At 43.8% G+C, this 19,009-nt stretch overlaps 1 protein-coding gene across 1 annotated transcript in view; it reads right to left on the reverse strand.

The window, feature by feature from the left end:
* The window catches only part of SEPTIN2 (septin 2), a 49,047-nt gene that overhangs the window by 4,110 nt on the left and 25,928 nt on the right, over nucleotides 1-19,009 (reverse strand). Inside the window, exons 6-11 of the mRNA XM_069975311.1 lie at nucleotides 14,520-14,654; nucleotides 14,162-14,279; nucleotides 6,868-6,969; nucleotides 4,800-4,945; nucleotides 1,956-2,042; nucleotides 834-891 (exon numbers count right to left, since the gene is read on the reverse strand). Of these exons, the coding sequence (XP_069831412.1) occupies nucleotides 834-891; nucleotides 1,956-2,042; nucleotides 4,800-4,945; nucleotides 6,868-6,969; nucleotides 14,162-14,279; nucleotides 14,520-14,654 (646 nt within the window). The remainder of the gene's footprint in view (nucleotides 1-833; nucleotides 892-1,955; nucleotides 2,043-4,799; nucleotides 4,946-6,867; nucleotides 6,970-14,161; nucleotides 14,280-14,519; nucleotides 14,655-19,009) is intronic.

Below are 19,009 nucleotides of genomic sequence, written 5' to 3' on the forward strand. Positions count from 1 at the left end.
GACAGCTGGCCGGATCCCTCTCAGGTCTGAATAGGATTTTTCTGCCCCGATTAGACCCCCCGATGCCCCATCATCCCCTCACCTCCTCTCTGCCCCCATCGCTCTCGGGTCCGGCAGCCGCAGGGGGGACAGCATGCAGCAGACGCTGCTGTGCCCTGCTCCCCCTGCCATCAGCCTTACTCTCTCCATCTTCCCCCCGCAGCATCTCCAAGCCCGTTCCCCCACAGAACGCTGCTGAGCTGCTGCTGGGGGAAAGAAGGAGAGAGCTGCGGTGACTGGTGCCGGGACATTGCTGGGTGATAGCAATGTCCCGGCACCCAAAGCAAAAGTTTATTAAATTTCTCCCCCTCCGGCGTGGGGCGGGGGGGAGAGAGAGCTGCACACAGTTCTCCTGTCCACTCACTGTGCGGTCTCTCTCTCCTCCCCGGTTCTCGGGCTGGGACCTCAAGAAAATGGCGCCGCCACCCGCCCCATGTACTGTAGCTGTGTACTGCGCATGTCTATGCACATGCGCAGTACACAGTGACGGAGCCTCCAGTGAAGTGAACCAGACGGACTCCGTCGGTTCACTTCAATGATGTGGAGGTGCCGTATAGTGTCTGTGTGTGTGTCGTGAAATGACGTCACACACAGACACTATAAACATGGCAGCCCCCTGTGCAGCAATACATTTTAGAAAAAAATACTGAAACACTACATTAAAAAAAAAAAAAAACATCCTACAGACTTATTTATACTTATTACTTTTCATTAAAAAATTATCAAAAACGTGACACTGTCCCTTTAAGTGGAAGCAAGAGACATGGCTATGGTAATCTTGGATTGTCACTTACCTCGGCTTCTTTCTCAAGCAGTATCTGGTCCTTTGATACTTCCACATTCTCAACTTTGCTGCAACAGAATAACAGCCACTGTAACTAAATGCTGAAAAATCGAGCATTTATATGTACAAAACAAATCATTAATTTAGCTAACAAAAGTTTACTTTAAGGGGAATTTATAAGCAGGATAGAGACTACTAGGGTATGCAATACAGAATATTAAGGTAACTTCAGTGCGCAATTTCTCTGTTATATCACTTTTATTTATAGTCGAGATAGGCCAGTGCAAAAGCGACTGAGCTTTATTGATTGACCAAGTTCAGCTGCTCAGCTATCTCCAACAGGTCCAATGAAGCAGAACGCACATAAAAACTTCTGCTCTGTACTCACAAGATGCTTGATATCCCATTCTCAAGATCATGGGGGATACCAGCAGTCAGACACCATCCCCCCCCCCCCAAATTATCTAACCTTTAAAGGGGTAGTGCACCAAAAAAATTTTTCTTTCAAATCAACTGCTGCCATGAAGTGCCAGAGATTTGTAATTTACTTCTATTAAAAAATCTCAAGCCTTCCAGTACTTATCAGCTACTGTGTGTCCAGCAGGAAGTGGTGTTTTCTTTCCTGTCTGACACAGTGCTCTCTGTTGCCTCCTCTGTCCATGTCAGGAACTGTCCAGAGAAGGAGCAAATCCCCATAGAAAACCTCTCCTGCTCTCCAGACTGGAAATAATACCACTTCCTGCTGGGCATACAGCAGCTGATAAGTACTGGAAGGCTTGAGATTTTTTAATAGAAGTAAATTACAAATCTCTGGAACTTCATGGCAGCAGTTGATTTGAAAGAAAAAATTTTTGGGTGCACTACCCCTTTAATTGTGGGACAACACTTTTCAATAAAAGGGCATCAAACAAAATAACCATACATAGCATGACACACTTTCTTTTATAATGCATTCTACTGTGTGGCGAACATTTGCAAATATCAAGTCCAATAATTTTAAATAATGGTAATCTGTGCCACCTCTCAGTACAGTTTGATACTGCCAAGAGTACCCCAATAACAGGTTCTAGCTGTTAATATGTCAATACTACTGTTAAACATACTACTCAAGCAGAATATCCTTATATTGTACCTGGCACCACCTCTTTTGAGTCTCTCTGAGCGGAAGTTCTCATAATGCAGATCCTGAGTCACCTCTTGTAGATCCTGCATATGGGTGCTGTGGAGGCAGAAAACAATACATCAGAATGGCAATAAATTTAGCAATGACATCTCCTATATCAGAATACTGGCAAGATAGCTTCCAAATCTTAATGTGAACCTTAAAGGGAATGAGTCATCACAATGTGAACTATTGTTTAAACCAAGGGTTAAACATTTTTCAAGACATTGTGATTTTTTTTTCTAATTCTCCATTTTATTATCTATATTATAAAAATCCTGAAATCTAGTAGTTTTCATTGTCACCACTGGGTCTAAAACTAAGCCAAGACTTCCTGTTCTGTCTGTTGTGATAAGAGGAGGCTGTTGTAAAGTAATCTGTACAGCATTACAGTGACAGGTGACACCAATATAGTCAATATAGATGGCACCAGTATAGGACAACAGCAGCTCCCTGTGGTATGACCTCCTTAAAGGAAATCTTTCACCAGGTTTATTCCACCTTAAAGGCCCTTGTACACTGAGGAAATCACGCGGATAACTTGCCGCGGATTCAGTGTGCGCTCCTGCTTCACCATCTGCCCAAAGAATTGACATGTCACTTCTTTGGGCAGAAAACAGAATTCACCAGACCATAGAATGGAGCCTATGGGACCGGTGGAATGTCAAGTGGGGCTTGCTGTAAAGCATGTCACTAAATGCTGTTAAAAACAGCTCAGGCACGATAGCAGCCCCCATGACAATGAGGGAATTAATCTATTTTCTTGCTGTAATTTTTTCAAACAGACAGAAAATATAGATTGCAAAAAGGGGATTTGTTTTAATATGTGGATCTAATCAGTAAAAGAAAATCTAGGCAATACATTCCATTTAAGGAGGCAGAAGATTGTCATCTAATAGAAATCATATTCTTAGATCAACAGAGCTATAAAAAGGCTTTTTTTGGAATGACAAATTGGCTTTTTAATGGAACCCTTTATTACACAACAATGTCATGTGAAACCCAAATTAAAGATATTAAAGGGGACCTGTCACCCCGGCTGCCAGGGTAAAGCAAGCCCGGCCCCTTGGTGGAGCCCCTTATACTTATCCCCCTCTCGAAGTCCTGGTCCTGGACCCCGTCCCGCCGCAGAGAAATCCCTTTCAGAAGCTGTGCACGCACTCACCAGAGAGGAGTCCGACACCCATAGAGAATGACTGGAATGACTGGTGTTTAGCCGAGCGTGCTTCACCCCGGCAGACCGGTCCCCTTTAAGCCCTACAAAATGTAATTTCCATTTTCCCATCTATGGAGCTGTGTGAGGGCTCAATGTGAGGTCTCAGTGAGCAGTAGTTTTTATTGGTAACATTTTAGGGTAGATGGGACTTTTAAACACTTTTCATCCATGTTTTCTGGGATGTGAGATGCCAAGTCTGGCATTGGGTCCTTTTTTGGTTTTTGGAATTCACTATGCAGGGTGGTACATAAATTTCCAGATTCTAAAAATGGGAAATGTGGTGGCCTGGTTTTGAATTTTTATTATTGGATAGATTATATATAATATATATATTATATATATTTTAAAAATAATATTATACTATACTATAATATATTAATATTATAGTAATTGCATTTTATTTTCCTTAGGAGATTTAAACATTGAGTTGCTTGATCAATTATTAAGTACAGTGGTACCTTGGTTTAAGAGTAACTTGGATTAAGAGCATTTTGCAAGAAGAGCTCACAGTTTTTCAAAATTGTGACTTGGTTTAAGAGCATTGCTTTGGTTTAAGAGCTCCCTTTACTTGGTGGGAGTGGGGGAGGGGCATGGTCTGCACAGGGTGGTCTACAGCACTGTACTCTGACCCAGGAAGTCTCCCTCACATTCCAAATCATGGCAGATCCACTTCAGGCTGGGGCTTGCATCAGGGGACAGGACTGTGGAGGTAATCTCTTCATAGCGGTAACCCCTCTCTCCCCGGACAGAGTGCTGCTATACTGTGCTCATATATGAGAGAAATATTTTCTCACATTGCTTCTGATCTTTCCCCCAACTAACCTCTCACGGTGTCCTTTTGTTCTTGGAGTTCATTTTTGGTTTTTTCAAATAAATTTCCCTCTTGAACCTTTAGTGCTTTAACATATTTAAAGGTTTCGATCGTCCTTTCTTTTCCCTCCACTATTTTTGTAGCCAGTCTTTGGACCAGTTCTATTTTAGCAATATGTTTTTTGTAGGTATCCAGAACTGGACACAGTATTCCAGATGTGGCCTCACCAGAGCTCTATACAGCGGGATCACAATCTCCCTCTTCCTACTGGTTATACCTCTAGCTATACAGCCCAGCATACGATTTGATTTCCCCACTGCCTGGTTGCACTGGTGACTCATTTTAAAGGTGGTCACAAATCACTACCCCTAAATCCTTTTCCTCTGCAGTCTTTTCCAGCGTGCCGCTCACAGCTGCCTAGATTCCAAAAGCCTCTACTGACCAAGGCACCTAAAGAGTTAATTGACCAGAATCAGGATGCTCTCTTAAGCCAGACACTGCAGGCAATTAGCGTCTTCTGATAGCAACCTGAATCTTAAACGCATATGCTGATAAGGAGTTCAATGACTGTTTGTAGTAAAGAGACAATGGCTGTTGTAGTAAAAAAAAAAATTGCATTTGTCATCTGCTTTTAATTAGTTATATGTCACCTATGGAAAAGACAGTAGGAACAATCTTCTACATAAAAGAAAGACAGCATAAGACTTTTGAATTTTCAGAAATCTGTGTTTGTGGATAGCACAGGAAAGAGAAGATGACAGGTGTAAACATTCTCAGTTGCACTTACATAAGCATTGTCCTCAATTTCAGGAAGTCATTATGTTCTGGGTTTTCCACTTCAACCACTCCCCATGGATACAGTCGACCTCTAACCTTTTTACCTTTGGCCTCAATAAGCTGATTGGAACCAACAACTGAGAAGGGAATACTAGCCTGAAAACAAATGCAACATTATATAAAGGTGTTTGTTTTTTTTTGACCAGATATATTTCTTATACTATCACAGCATGGGTACTGATTGTTATAGGCATTTACAGCAGTGATCTACATATAAAAAGGTTCACTAGGCCTTCCATAGATTAAAAAAGGCTATAAATATTAAACTTGTGTCAAACTGTACCTTTAGTCAACGGATATTAAAAAAAAAAAATACATAATATCCATTTAAAAATTTTAGGTTATTGCCGACCACCATCAAATATAATCTGTGCTATGTTTCAGTTCTGGTCAACAACCATATATGACCAATATCAGAAAACACTGAATCATGGCATCCAAGTGTTAAAGTGACTCTGTACCCACAATCTGACCCCCCCAAACCACTTGTACCTTCAGATAGCTGCTTTTAATCAAAGATCTGTCCTGGGGTCCGTTCGGCATGGGATGCAGTTATTGTCATAAAAACAACTTTTAATCTGGCAGCGCTGTGTCTAACGGCAAGGGCTTACATTTGTATATGCATTAGGCTGGCACCACCTCTCTGTCCCTCCTCCCCACCCTCCTCATCATTAGGAATGCTCCAGGCAGATTGCTTCCGATTCCCCACCTGTGTGTATAATGAACATGGGCTGGATCGTTAATACACCTGTGCAAAGCTCAAACAGCAGTAAATGTTCCTGGATCATTCCCAATGACGAGGAGGGCAGGGAGGAAGGACGGAGAGGTGGTGCCAGCCTAATGCATATACAAATGTAAGCCCCGGCCGTTAGACACATCGCTGCAGAATTAAAAGTTGTTTTTATGACAATAACTGCATCCCCTGCCAAACGGACCCCAGGACAGATCTTGGAGTAAAAGCAGCTATCCAAAAGGTACAAGTGGTTTGGGGGGGGGGGGACAGATTGTGGGTACAGAGTCGCTTTAAGTATATATCCCAAAAAACAAAGACAGCACTTGAAAGTTAAAAAAATCAGTGGCTTTATTCACACTCATGTCACATTTCGGCTATACATGCTAGCCTCTATCAAGCAGCAGCTTGACCTTGAGCCCAGTCTGGTGAGGCATGCATTTTTCTAACTTCGTTTTTTTTTTTTTTTTTTTTTTTTTGCTGGTTCTGTTACTTTGCTTTATTGATTCGTATATATCAAAGACACAGAACTTTAAGGATGCAGAAGATAAATAAGAAGGTGCAGAGCCAGAAAGCAGATCAGGTAGGACCTTTTCTGCTTTCTAGATAACCCCTTTAAGGTGGCCATCCATTTTCAATAACTGTCAGAAAAACTTTTCTTTTCCAGCCTCCCCATACACATGATTATTCAGCACAGCCAGGACGACCCAAAACGCTTATACTGTTGGCTTACTTTAATATAAGGTGTTGTATGTGTACACAGTCCTACAACTGCGATTTGTCATTTCTCTGCAATTTGGCTGTTTTACAGCTGAGCAGCAACTGTAATAAAGTCACATTACAGCCAAATATTTTGGTCATGTGACTTAGATGCGGCTGCCTTGTAGCCCTAGCTTAAGGGTACAAACCCACTTGACGTATTTGCTGCGTGAATCAGTCTTAAAAATAAGCAGGCAAAACGCAGGTTGGCTTTATACAATTGTTCTGCGTTAAAATACGCAATTGCGTATTTTTGAAGCATGAAGCTACATGCGTTTTTCGCACAGGTTGTTAACAACTGATGCTTTGCTAACAACAAGCTTCACGCTTCAAAAATACGCAATTGCGTGTTTTAACGCAGAACAATTGTATAAAGCCAACCTGCGTTTTGCCTGCTTATTTTTAAGACTGATTCACGCAGCAAATACGTCAAGTGGGTTTGTACCCTAAAAGAACTTCTAGAAAAAAAAAGGAAATATAATAATAAAAACAAAAATGTCAAACAGACACATTGAAGCAAGAAGCAGACCTTTAAAAGTCTTGTCTGTTCTTTAAAATCTTCATCTTCATCCGATTCTGCATCTGGGAGCTGATAAATTTTTATTCCATGTTCTTCAATCTCATCCAAAATCTGAAAGGGGACAAATCAACTCTGTGAATATACAAGGATTACAACAACAAAACTTTTGTCTAATGTGTTTAGTCATCTGAAGTTTAAGGGTGCCTTCACACGTACCGGATCCGCAGCGGATTTCACGCTGGGAGTTTGCAGCGAAAACCGCTGCGGATCCATGTAGTGTGAAGGTCTATGGTTTACATATCAGCAGCGGAATGAAAAAAATATGTAACCCGGCCCCCTTAACCCCCACAGCCCTGGCCCAGAGCATACATCACCTGCTCTAGGCTCCTGCTTGCTTCGGGGCCTCCCAGGGAATTTCGGAGTCTCCTGGGAATTTCACACAGCCGCAGCGCCAAGCAGGTAATGTATGCTTCAGGCCGGGGGTTAAAGGGACCTGGTCACATATCTGCAGCGGAATGAAAATTTCGCTGCAAACTTGCAGTGTAAAATCCACTGCGGATCCGGTACGTGTGAAGGCACGCTGAAGAAGTATTCAGAGTTACAAAGCTTACCCCTTATCAATAGAATTTGGAATAAGTTTTAGATCTTTGGGGGAGCCAATTGCTGGGGCCCCATCCACCCCATAGAGCTGCCAGAGACATCTTTATAATTTTTGAGATTATAGGGGGTCTCAGTCAGGACAGATACTAGCTTTTCTGCTGCTTAAGCCGGAAATGGCACCCTTTTCCCCCTCTTGTTTTTCAGTTGACAGCAGCTTCTGTATGGGCATTAATCAGTAGTTGCTTGCGCTTTTTCCCATGTGAACAGGAATGTGTGGGTAACTCTCATGAAGTTATAGGGGTTATCCAGAATTAAGCACAGCTATTTTCTTACAAAAATAGCGCCACCCCTGTCCTTAGATTGTGTGTGGTATTACAGTACAGCTCCATTCATTTCAACGGAATTTATGGAAATGTTTAAGTGCCACACACTATGCCCACTGAATATACTACCATACACTGCAACTCCTGGATATAATGCTGCCACACATGGTCTCCCCTGACTATAGTGTCACATACTGTACCCCCTGAATACAATGCAGCCACATACCGTGCCCTCTTATTATAATAGTGCCACATACTTGTCCCCTGAATAGTGACATATGCTGTGCCCCTTACCAAGTCCACTGAAAATAATAGTGACGCATGCTGTGCCCACTGAATATAATGCTGCCACATATTGTACCCTCGGATTTAAATAGTGGCAGACACAATGTGCCCCCTGAACTATTACACACATATATTGTATAACAGTAAAAATTGCTGTTCCCCTATTACTAATGCCAAAAACATTAGGCCCTAAGAAAATGATGTTACATGGGAGTCAACATAAACAGGTGGAGTGCCCTCCTTAGACAGGACAGTGTCTCACAATAAATGATGGCTCCTTTCACTTGTAGCTAACCACAATCTGAACTTCCCAATAATGGTGACACAGTGTGAAGAGGGGAACACACACTAAATGAATGTCTTACGGGGCTGCAGGGTGTAAACTGTGTCACAGCAGCAGAGCAGGGAATCTCCACTTTCTGTTTCATGTGCAGTGATTGTGAGCTAGCTGACCTCATCCCTCCCTAACACCTCATGAACACTCACCACACAGCGGCCTCCAGCGCCGGCACCAGCCGGGGAGGAAGACATCAGTAGCATCAGCAGCTGTGGAGGCAGAGGACCACAACAGTAGCAGCAGCAGTGTAGTCAGTTAGGGGGAGGGAGATACCAGCAAGTCTGTTCTGCACTGTGAGGAACATCTTGACATGTCAGGAGCTGGACCAGAGCACCCAGCAAACAGCCCCCGCCTCCAACCACAAATCAGGTTCAGGACCTGTCTGACACTTATGCTGCACACACAGGTCCTACACTTTATTATTCTAAGCACAGGGGTGGCTTGGGCAGAGAGGAAGGAGAGCACATGCTAAATGGATAGGGAGGCTGCTGTCCCACTGCACGCATGGGGGGGAACTTGAAGTCAGTGAGATCAACTTTCTTTACTAAAATGTCGGGCCCAGTTGCCGCCCCCTAAGATACCTGAGAATCTGCCGCCTGAGGCCAAGTGCTCACTTCGCCTCAAGGCAAAAGCGGCCCTGGTCTCAGTGGTCTTTTTTATTATCTCATTAAAATATGTTTGTTTGTTTTTTCATTTAAAACGAATGTACCAAAAAAGATTTTTGCATGAATGGATTGGCGCTAGCACGGGAATGCTGGTGCCGCATCCCAGAGGGGAGATAAGTCACACTGGGCACCAGGCAAACAATAACTTACAATGTAACTTAGAATATATCTGGGGATAGATAAAAGCAACAAACCAATAGATGTGACCACCTCACCTTATTTAAAGATTCTATAACGACAGGGGTTGTTTCACAAGACTGGCGCATAGGTACCGATATTCAAGAAGGGGTCAAGGAGTGATCCTGGAAACTACAGGCCCGTAAGTCTAACATCTATAGTGGGTAAAGTATTTGAAGGGTTTGTAAGAGATGCTATACTGGAGTATCTTAATGAAAATAATCTTATAACGGAGCACCAGCATGGATTTATGAGGGATCGATCCTGCTAGACTAATCTGATCGGCGTCTATGAAGAGGCGAGTTATAGAATGGACCTGGGGAAGGCTGTGGATGTTGTGTATCTGGACTTTTCAAAGGCATTTGATACTGTGCCGCATGAAAGGTTGGTCTACAAAATGAGGATGTTGGGACTGGGGGGAAAACATATGCAAACGGGTAACTGGTTGAGTGATAGAAAACAGAGGGTGGCCATTGATGGAGTATATTCAGATTGGGTTTTAGTTACTAGTGGGGTACCACAGGGGTCAGTGTTGGGTCCACCTCTTTTTAATATTTTTATTATTGATCTTGGAGAGGGGCTACAGAGTAGAATCTCCATTTTTGCAGATGATACTAAACTGGGTAAAGTAAAGTAATCACCAGAGAGGAGGAGAATATATTACAGGGGAATTTGGAGAAGCTAGAGGCTTAGGCTGTGAAATGGCAAATGAAGTTTAATTTGGATAAATTTAAGGTTATGCATTTGGGCCGCAGAAATAATAAGTACAGATATGTGATAAATAATAAAACACTGGGTAAAACTGCTTCCGAAAAAGGACCTGGGGGTATTGGTGGACAGCAAACACAACTTTAGTGATCAGTGCCAGGCAGCAGCTGCCAAGGCTAATAAAATAATGGGGTGCATCAAAAGAGGTACAGATGCTAAGTATGAGAACATAGTTTTGCCTCTTTATAAATCACTGGTCAGACCACATATGGAATACTGCGTACAGTTTTGAGCACCGGTATATAAAGGACACCGCTGAACTGGAGCGGGTGCAGAGGAGGGCAACAAAGGTCATTAAGGGAATGGGTGGGTTACAGTACCAAGACAGGTTATCACGCTTGGGGAAATTTACGCTAGAAAAAAAAAAGACGTCTTAGGGGCGATCTGATCACAATGTACAAATATATGAATGCACAGTACAGAGATCTTTGTAGTGGTCTTTTTACTCCTAGGTCTGTAACCATGACAAGAGGGCATCCTCTACGTCTAGAGGAAAGAAGATTTAACTATCAGCATCAACGCGGGTTCTTTACTGTGGAACTCTCTTCCACATGATGTTGTCATGGCCAATTCATTAAATAAGTTCAAGGGATGCCTGGATGCTTTTCTTGAAAAATATAATATTACAAGTTATGGGCATTAGATTTCCGGTGATACGTTGATCCAGGGATTATTCTGATTGACATTGGAGTCGGGAAGGAATTTTTTCCCTGTGATGGGGCAATTGTCATCTGCCTCATAGGTGTTTTTGCCTTCCCCTGGATTAACACAGTAGGGTTTCCTTAGGTTGAACTTTATGGACTCTTGTCTTCTTTTAACCTTATTTACTATGTTACTATATTACAAAACACATTTTGCACAAAGCTTTTTGTCAAGGGTCAACTTAGAATACCTTAATATGCAATATAAAAGAAAGCTTTGGACCATTCAGATAAAAGCTTCAAGTGTGTAATGGGTGTACAGAGAATCTAAGAAAAAAAATGCAAGGGGGAGGAGTTTGAAGATGCCAACACCTAAAGTTCTATCTTGTCCCTGTCATTCCAGGGATCTTTACACATTTTATTTCTGTACATAGCTCATGACAACTGCTCACCTGAACTGCCCACATAAAGACACCTATGACTATATGAAACAAATGGGATTGTATAACCTTCATATTTCCTTCAGCTTTGCAGAAAAAACAAACAAATGATGCACCTTCCAAAAACTGTCACTAGAGGGCACAAAACAGAAGTAGAAATTATAGCTTCTAAAATTTCTGAATGAATAAAAATTATACTCAAGGCCAGCACCAACTACCAGCAAACTTACTTGTCCGCCAGGTGTTGTGCCTTTAACTTTAAGCGCTCCTAAAGAGCATGTGCTCACAAAAGGCAGTTTTTACTCCCTGCGCTCCAAAGAGGAAGAGAAGACATCGGTGGATTGGACAGGACCCAGGAGAGTATTTGGGGTGGGTGGGGGGGGTTACATTACAGGAGGGGAAATACTATCAGCTAGGAGGAAGTAGGACTACTCACTGGAACAATAGCTACGTGGGGAATACTACCTAGGGGCTTACCCACACGGAGGCCTAACTACTACATGGGGACTAATATAGAGGGGACTAATACTATATGTGCTGAGGCAAGGTACCCAAAATGCTGCCTGTGAGTCACGGTCATCATTTTTAGCTGTATAGAATATATCTGTGCATTCCTATGTTGATGCAAATTGAAGACATTACTTTTCATAACGCTCTTAGGCCCTTAGGCCAAAATGTCTAACTTTTGGTATACGAATTGCCTATGGATGAAAACGTAACTTTTTGCTAATCTATGTGTGTCAAACCTGGATATTTCCGCATAATTAAACTTGGAAATGTATTATTTATGTTAGATAAATAGATGGTCTAGCAGCATTTTGAAAAATGCAATTGATAAACTTTCTTTTGTGATCATTTTCAGATCATTTGTACCATTGACAGAGCCTGTATAGAATTGGTATCCACAAATATATGGTAACTATATAAAGAAATATTGGTCTTAGTATTATTAGTATAGGATTTTATTCAGTTACAGTATGGTGGTATTAGTCATTATGTAGTAGTGTTCATGATGTCATGCTATTTTCCTCTTAGTCTGATATTATTGGTAATACTGGTCTTGATACAACACACTGTAATCTACAGTAACAGTGTAGTGGATTATATTTTAACAAATCTCATCCACATGTGGTGATTAAGGGTTTTATTAGATGAAGCGATTTTTAACAATTAACGGCACTTTTTTCCCTCTTTTCGTGTACGCAGTTAGTGATTGTTAGATTTTAATAGATTGGACAATTACGCACGCTACGGTATAATATATGTTATTGGGGGAGGGGCTTTGGGGTGTTTGTAAAGACATCTGTACTTTTTTTTTTTTTTTTTTTTTTTTTTTTACACATTTAAAGTCCCTTTGGGGGATTTTTACACAAATTTGTTTGATTATACACACTGATTATTGCTATGCTATAGGCATAGCATTGATCTGTGAGATGGGGGTTCTGCTCATTGAGCCTGCCTGTGGCAGACACAGTGACCAGAAAGCCAATCGGACCGCACAGAGGCAGGTGAGAGACCTTCAGTGGTCCGTTACAACAATCAGGACCCCCGCAGTCACACTGTGGGGGTCCTGATCGGTAAGTGACAGGGGACTGCCCCTGTCACTTACACTTAAATGCCGCAGCGTTTAAGGGGTTAATGACACGCTGCAGCGCGATCGCTGCAGTCTGTCATTAATGGTGAGGGCAGGGCTGCTCACTGCAGCCGGCCCCCACCTGCTATGAAGCGTGCGCAACTCCAGAGCGCACTTCATAGCTTAGGATGTACCGGTACGCCCAGAGTCGTCTGGGGACAGACTTCCAGGGCGTACCGGTACGTCCTAGGTCGTCTAGGGGGTTAAACCCGCAATGCAAGGTTATATACACTGCAGGTTTTACCCCTGCATGCAGTTATTATAACAGGTTTCACCCACTGCTTTTATTCTTTGCAATGCAAAGGTTAATAGGTGCAGGAGACCTGGTACAATTACAGAAGTATCAGTGGTGTCACTAGTATCTGCTGTTTTACTGCCACTGCATTGAGTTGCATTGCATAGGGGCCTACTAAAGCTCTGTCATCCAAGGGCTCACATAAACCTGGAGCCAGCCCTGCTTACTCTTATATACTGTAGAGATATATATAGATCTGTAGAAAGATACATATCTATATACACACAATTTGCAAACAATGACTGTATTAGGAAGTTTGATGCTGGATTATAAGCCAAATTAAATCTTACTGCTGAATCTAATTGTATATAAAAGCAGTGGTTTGGGTACATAAAGTTGATTTTTAGACCTATTATCTGTCCAAGATTAAAATTTTAAGAAAAGAAAGATGAGCTGTGAACAGTTGATATTTGAGGGAAGGGTAAGCCAGTGGCGGTTCATGCCCAACCCTTATCTCAAGATCTGGGAGGGGAATGGGGCAATACACATTATACTGACCTAGTGTTCTAAAACTAGTTACTGCCTAGGTCTAAAAGAGTCAGGCTGCATTCACACGTCCCGTAAAATTGTCTGTGGTCGCCGATCCGGCACCACAGACAATTTAAGGGACCATTGAAGTGAATGCAGCCATTCACATGATCCGTGCAGCGACCCGCACTGCAAAAAAATTGGTCATGTCCTAGTGTGGATCCCCCCCCCCCCGCCCCCCCGGCCGGCTTCATGTTCACAAGAAGTGGCCTGGACTATGCTGCCTTCTTCTTCCAGCAGCAAAGTCCTGACTAATTCTGGTGAGTGTGTGTAGCTGGTCAGCACGGGGGGAGTAGATGAGTAGTAGATGCGATGACAGGAGAGCACATCATGCTCTCCTGTCATCTCTGCAGCCGTGGGTGGGTGGAGGGGATTCGTAACGGGCAGCGACGGGGCTTCAGCTAGGTGATCCGTGCCCGTATCCTCCTCCGGATTGTGGCAAGAATTGTGTGAATAAGGCCCTACTGCCTTCTACAATAATTCAGATGCAACGCCAAGGCAGGGAGTAAAGTGTGCGGCCATGCTCTTCTCCTGGCTATATCTAACTTTATAGTTGAAATTGTATATGCAATAAGGCAAGTAAAATATAGCAGTCTTAAAGAAATTCTTACTCTTCTCTTGAGCCTTTCCCGTTCCTTCAGAGTTAAAGTGTCTGCTTTGGCAATCACTGGAACAATATTCACCCGGTTGTGTAAAGCCTTCATGAACTCCACATCAAGAGGTTTCAGACTACAAAACACACAAACATCATCATTACACTTAAAACACACATTAAAAAAAATATTATAAAATCAATTCTGTATGTGTCACTCTGCATTATTAGGTTTACATTGAATGAAATATTAATCTGAGCTAACAAGTATTGCTGATTACATTGTGACATGATTGAAATTATACTCAGCAACACAGAGGTGACCTGGTGTCTGCCTCAATAAGAACGTAAATCAGAAAGAAAATACCTTCACATACCCATGACCAAATGGAGAGATGAAGTAAAAGCAGCAGTGAACGCGATTATCTACAATGTGTCGCCGGTTCAGACCGCTTTCATCATGAAGGTAACGCTCAAACTGGTCATCCACATAGCGAATAATGGGCTTGAAACTGCAATAAAAAAAAAAAAAAAATTATGTAAAAGAAGAATTGCTTTAGCGGATAAAAATATGCATGTAAAAAAGGGCAACATAATAAGACCACATTCACACAAAGTATGACACCGACCGTTCTGTGAAGTTTATCCTGGCCGGTTTTGATATACTGGCCGGTATAAACTTAATTTCTATTGAATTCGGATGCAGGTGCACACAGGAATTCCAATTCACTATTGCACAAAATGCAAAGTGTGGCCGGAGCCGCACTGTCAGAATTGTGCGGCCACTATTTAATTAATAGTAGCCACACAAAGCTGACATGTCAGTATTGCAATTCAGATCCATTATCATTAATTTAACAGAGCTGCAAAACCACACCCAAACTGAGGACAGGAGAGGTGCCGATTCTAGAAGAAAGTGGCCATGTTTAGCGTCCCTTCAAGCATACAGGGTTTATAGTCAGTGTTGACTATCCATTTACTAAGGAGTCTAGTGTGTGACTATTCTAATCTGGTTTGGTGTTTATTTTGTTCAAATATATTGTGTGTGATTTATGGAAAAGTCATAGTAAATGCCTCTAGGTAAAAAGATCACCAAAAAAGTCAAACAAATTCACCTGGTACTGACCAGATGTAGACCTACACTGATTTTTGTGACTTTTAAAAACGATCAATTGGGATTATGTGAATTTTGGAGTGAATACTGAAAACAGGCAGATTAAAAAATTGTCGCATCTACAAATGTTTGTCACCCATTTTTGGTCTAAGTTCTATTTATACAGCAGTATTCAAGAGACAAATTCAATTATTAACCTAAAAAAAGGTGCTAAACCCTTGATAAATTTCCCCTATAGTTTTAGTACACAGACTAAAATATGGAGGATCATGAACAAATTGAGGATTGATATAAATGAATATGGTGACCTTTTATTAGCAGTTGCTGTACTTCGCTTTTAGTTTCATGACTGGGATGGAATAGCTGCGGCACTGAGAGGAGATATGGTAATGTGTTATTTGCCATAATGATGTGTTCTATGTAGGTTAATTACACTGCAAGCTCTGAGATTTTATTGCTAGTACAAAATCACCTAGGTGTCTAGACCCAATTTACTTTAATAGAACAGGAAACTTTTAGAATTGCAGCCAACAAGAATAAAACTCTAGTCCTCCTGCAGAAGGTGCCGGTACAAACTCCAATATGGATTTCTTGATAAAATTATTCTGGAACGGGGGGGCGTGGCGAACCGCCGATGAGAGCGGCAGCATAGAAGAGGAGCTCCCGGCCATCCAGCTACATCCGCAGCCAAACCTTGCACCCACAGCAGCGACTTACCTCCGTGCATGGAGAGGAAGATCAGGGGGACCCCCGGACCATCCTGTGAGTGCCCCGAGACGGACCCCGGCCCCCCGGTGATCCCCCCGGACATCACACGTCCGGCAGTGGTGCTGCGCCCCAGGCCTCGTGACACGTGGCGACGGGATCTTCTTGGCCCCAGCGGTCCGGGAGGTCCATCGAACCGGGCCCTGGGCATATCCCGTCTCCGCCGCGCTCGGAGACCGACGCGGTACAGCGGCCGCCGCCACAGCTCAGACGGAGCCACGAGTGAGGCCGGGAGAGGGAGTGAGGCGCCGCCATCTTGCGGCCTATACCGCATGCCTCTATTGCGACACAGCTCCGCCGGCGTTCCTCCTGGGCCTTCCCCTGCCACCACAGGTACTATCCCTGACACATTGGAGATCTGTAGGGACCCCGATCCCTCTATATCTCCCCACCCTCTCTCCGTACCTGGGACCCTGCTCAAAGACATTGCCGTTTTAAAGGGCCAGCAGCACATATCTCAGTACATGATGGCTGCCCCTACTAAATCTCAAAAAGGGGACAGGGTGAAGCGAGGAGGACAGGCAATAACATCTAAGTCATCTGAGCCACATACCCGATCTGCCTCACATAAGGAGGCTGATTGGCCTCACACTGACTCTGAATCCGAGACTTCGGTGGTGGGGTCCAGGTCTCAGGGGGAGATGCATGACATACTATCTCAACTCCCTACTAAGCAGGACTTTAAGTCCCTCATTTCTGAGGTAAAGGAAGCCTGTAGGGTGGAGATTGCGGAGGTCCGGAAAGATATACAGCATATATCCCTGAGAGTTGATACCCTTGAAAATGACCATGACTCCACCAGGGACTACATCGGCGCCTTGTGCTCCACTGTTTCCACCCAGGCTCTTGCACTCGATGACATGCAACGCCATATTGAGGACCTGGATAACAGGGGCAGGCGCAACAACATCCGCATACGGGGCCTCCCCGAGGCTACACAAGACACCGATTTGATGGACACTCTTGAAGGCCTGTTTAACACCATATTAGGTGAGCCACCCAGTCACAAAATAAAATTTGACAGGGCGCACCGAGCTCTGAGACCTAAGCCTACCAATGGGTCACCAAGAGATGTTATCTGTTGCCTACATGACTATGCCATCAAGGAGGCAATTATGGCAAAAGCGCGCTCCCTCCGCGAGTTGGACTTTGATGGTGCAACATTACAACTCTACCCCGATTTGTCGTGGATAACGTTGCAGAAACGCCGCCTCCTCCGTCCACTCCTAACTACTCTGCGGGACTATGACGCTACGTATCGGTGGAACTTTCCATTTGCCCTATCTGCCCGTAGAGATGGCAGATCCGCTGTTCTCCGTAACCTCGCAGACCTTCAGAAATTCTGTGATCTTCTGGACATTCCTGTTCCCAAGATCTCAGATTGGACTGTTGCACCTCCACCTCCTCCCCCTCCACCGGTGTGGCAGTCTGCACGTCAGAAGAGGAGACGTCCTCGCTCTGGAGAGCCTGGACCCGGCCCAGAAGCAGACCTGACTAAGGTTCCATGAGACCTCTACAACGACCCGCTGTGCTCTCTGTAGCCCCCTGATGGTCCTCTCACCCTGCTGCCGAGAGGCCCTGTTTTTCTCCTTTTCTTTTTCACATGGCTTATTTTAGAATTGTAAAGTTCCTTCATAGCTGGATGGCCTGAGTTCTCTACCTGAAGTTGTACATCACTATGTATCTTTTGTTGGTGATTCCTTCCCCCCCCCTAAGGGGATACTGTTGCTCAACCTTTTGGTTGTGTTTTCTACGGTGTTCCACACAGAGTTTCCATTACTTTTTCTGTTCTTCCCCACTTCCTGGCATTATGTACCCAGGACCTGAGCCGAGTGCTTTGAACCCTACGGGGTTCCTGTTTTGTTTGTCTTGTGTCTTTGTTGTCCTTGTCGATCCTTCTCCCCCCTTTTGTCCCCTTCCCTTCCTTTCTAGGGTCTCTGCCGCGGAGATTGCAATACTGGACATGACCCGGCCAGGACTTGTCAGCCATAAGGTATTCTCTGTGTGGGTAAGCCATCTCATTTGCTTGGTCGTTTCATCATGCTACCCATATGGCTAAGTGTGTGACATTAAATGTGAAAGGCCTTAATTCTAATGTGAAACGTAGACTAGCTCTGCGGGAAATGCAACATGCGAAGGCTGATGTGGCATTCCTTCAGGAAACTCACTTTGATGGAGCTGCTACGTTTGCCTTTGCTAGGCATGCCTTCCCCACAGCCGTTGCCGCATCTAGTGGCTCTAAGCGAGCTGGAGTAGCGATTCTCTTTTCCCGCTCATTTCCCATCCAAGTCTCCTCCTCCTTTTTAGACCCGGGAGGTCGCTTTGTAATAGTGGAAGGTCATCTGCACGGGAAGCCTCTTATATTTTGTAATGTTTATGCCCCCAACAAATGTCAAATCCCCTTCCTCCGTAGGGTGCTCAATAAACTCGCAAAATACCCCCCGGCCCCCAGAATACTAGGAGGCGATTTCAACTTGTCCTTCTCTGAGAAGTTGGATAGACACTCGGTTTCGGGTCGTCCAGTGCCTGTAGACCAGGCCAGATTGTCTGCTGAATTCCGTAAGCTTATCCGCAAACATCATTTATTTGATCTCTGGCGTATTGACCACCCTACGGAGAGGGAATACACATTCTATTCACACCCACACCGCGTGCACTCTAGAATTGACTACTTCTTTGGTAATGTTCCTACTGTACGCCTCCTTGAAAGCGCTTCTATTGACCCGATTTCGTGGTCGGACCATGGCCCGGTGTTGGTGTGCTTTAAAAGTCTTAAATCCCCCACCCGCCAGTGTCACTGGCGCTTGAATGAGAGCTTGCTAAAATACCCACTTTCCCGTGATTCAATCAAAGCATGCCTTTCCACTTATTTTTTAGAGAACAGCGGGACAGTTACCTCTGAATCGACTCTATGGGAAGCCCATAAGGCTGTTATCAGAGGGCACTGTATAGCCCTCAGTTCGCGACAGAAAAAAGACGCCCAATTGG

Source organism: Dendropsophus ebraccatus, chromosome 6, assembly GCF_027789765.1.
Source record: "Dendropsophus ebraccatus isolate aDenEbr1 chromosome 6, aDenEbr1.pat, whole genome shotgun sequence".
NCBI lineage: Eukaryota > Metazoa > Chordata > Amphibia > Anura > Hylidae > Dendropsophus > Dendropsophus ebraccatus.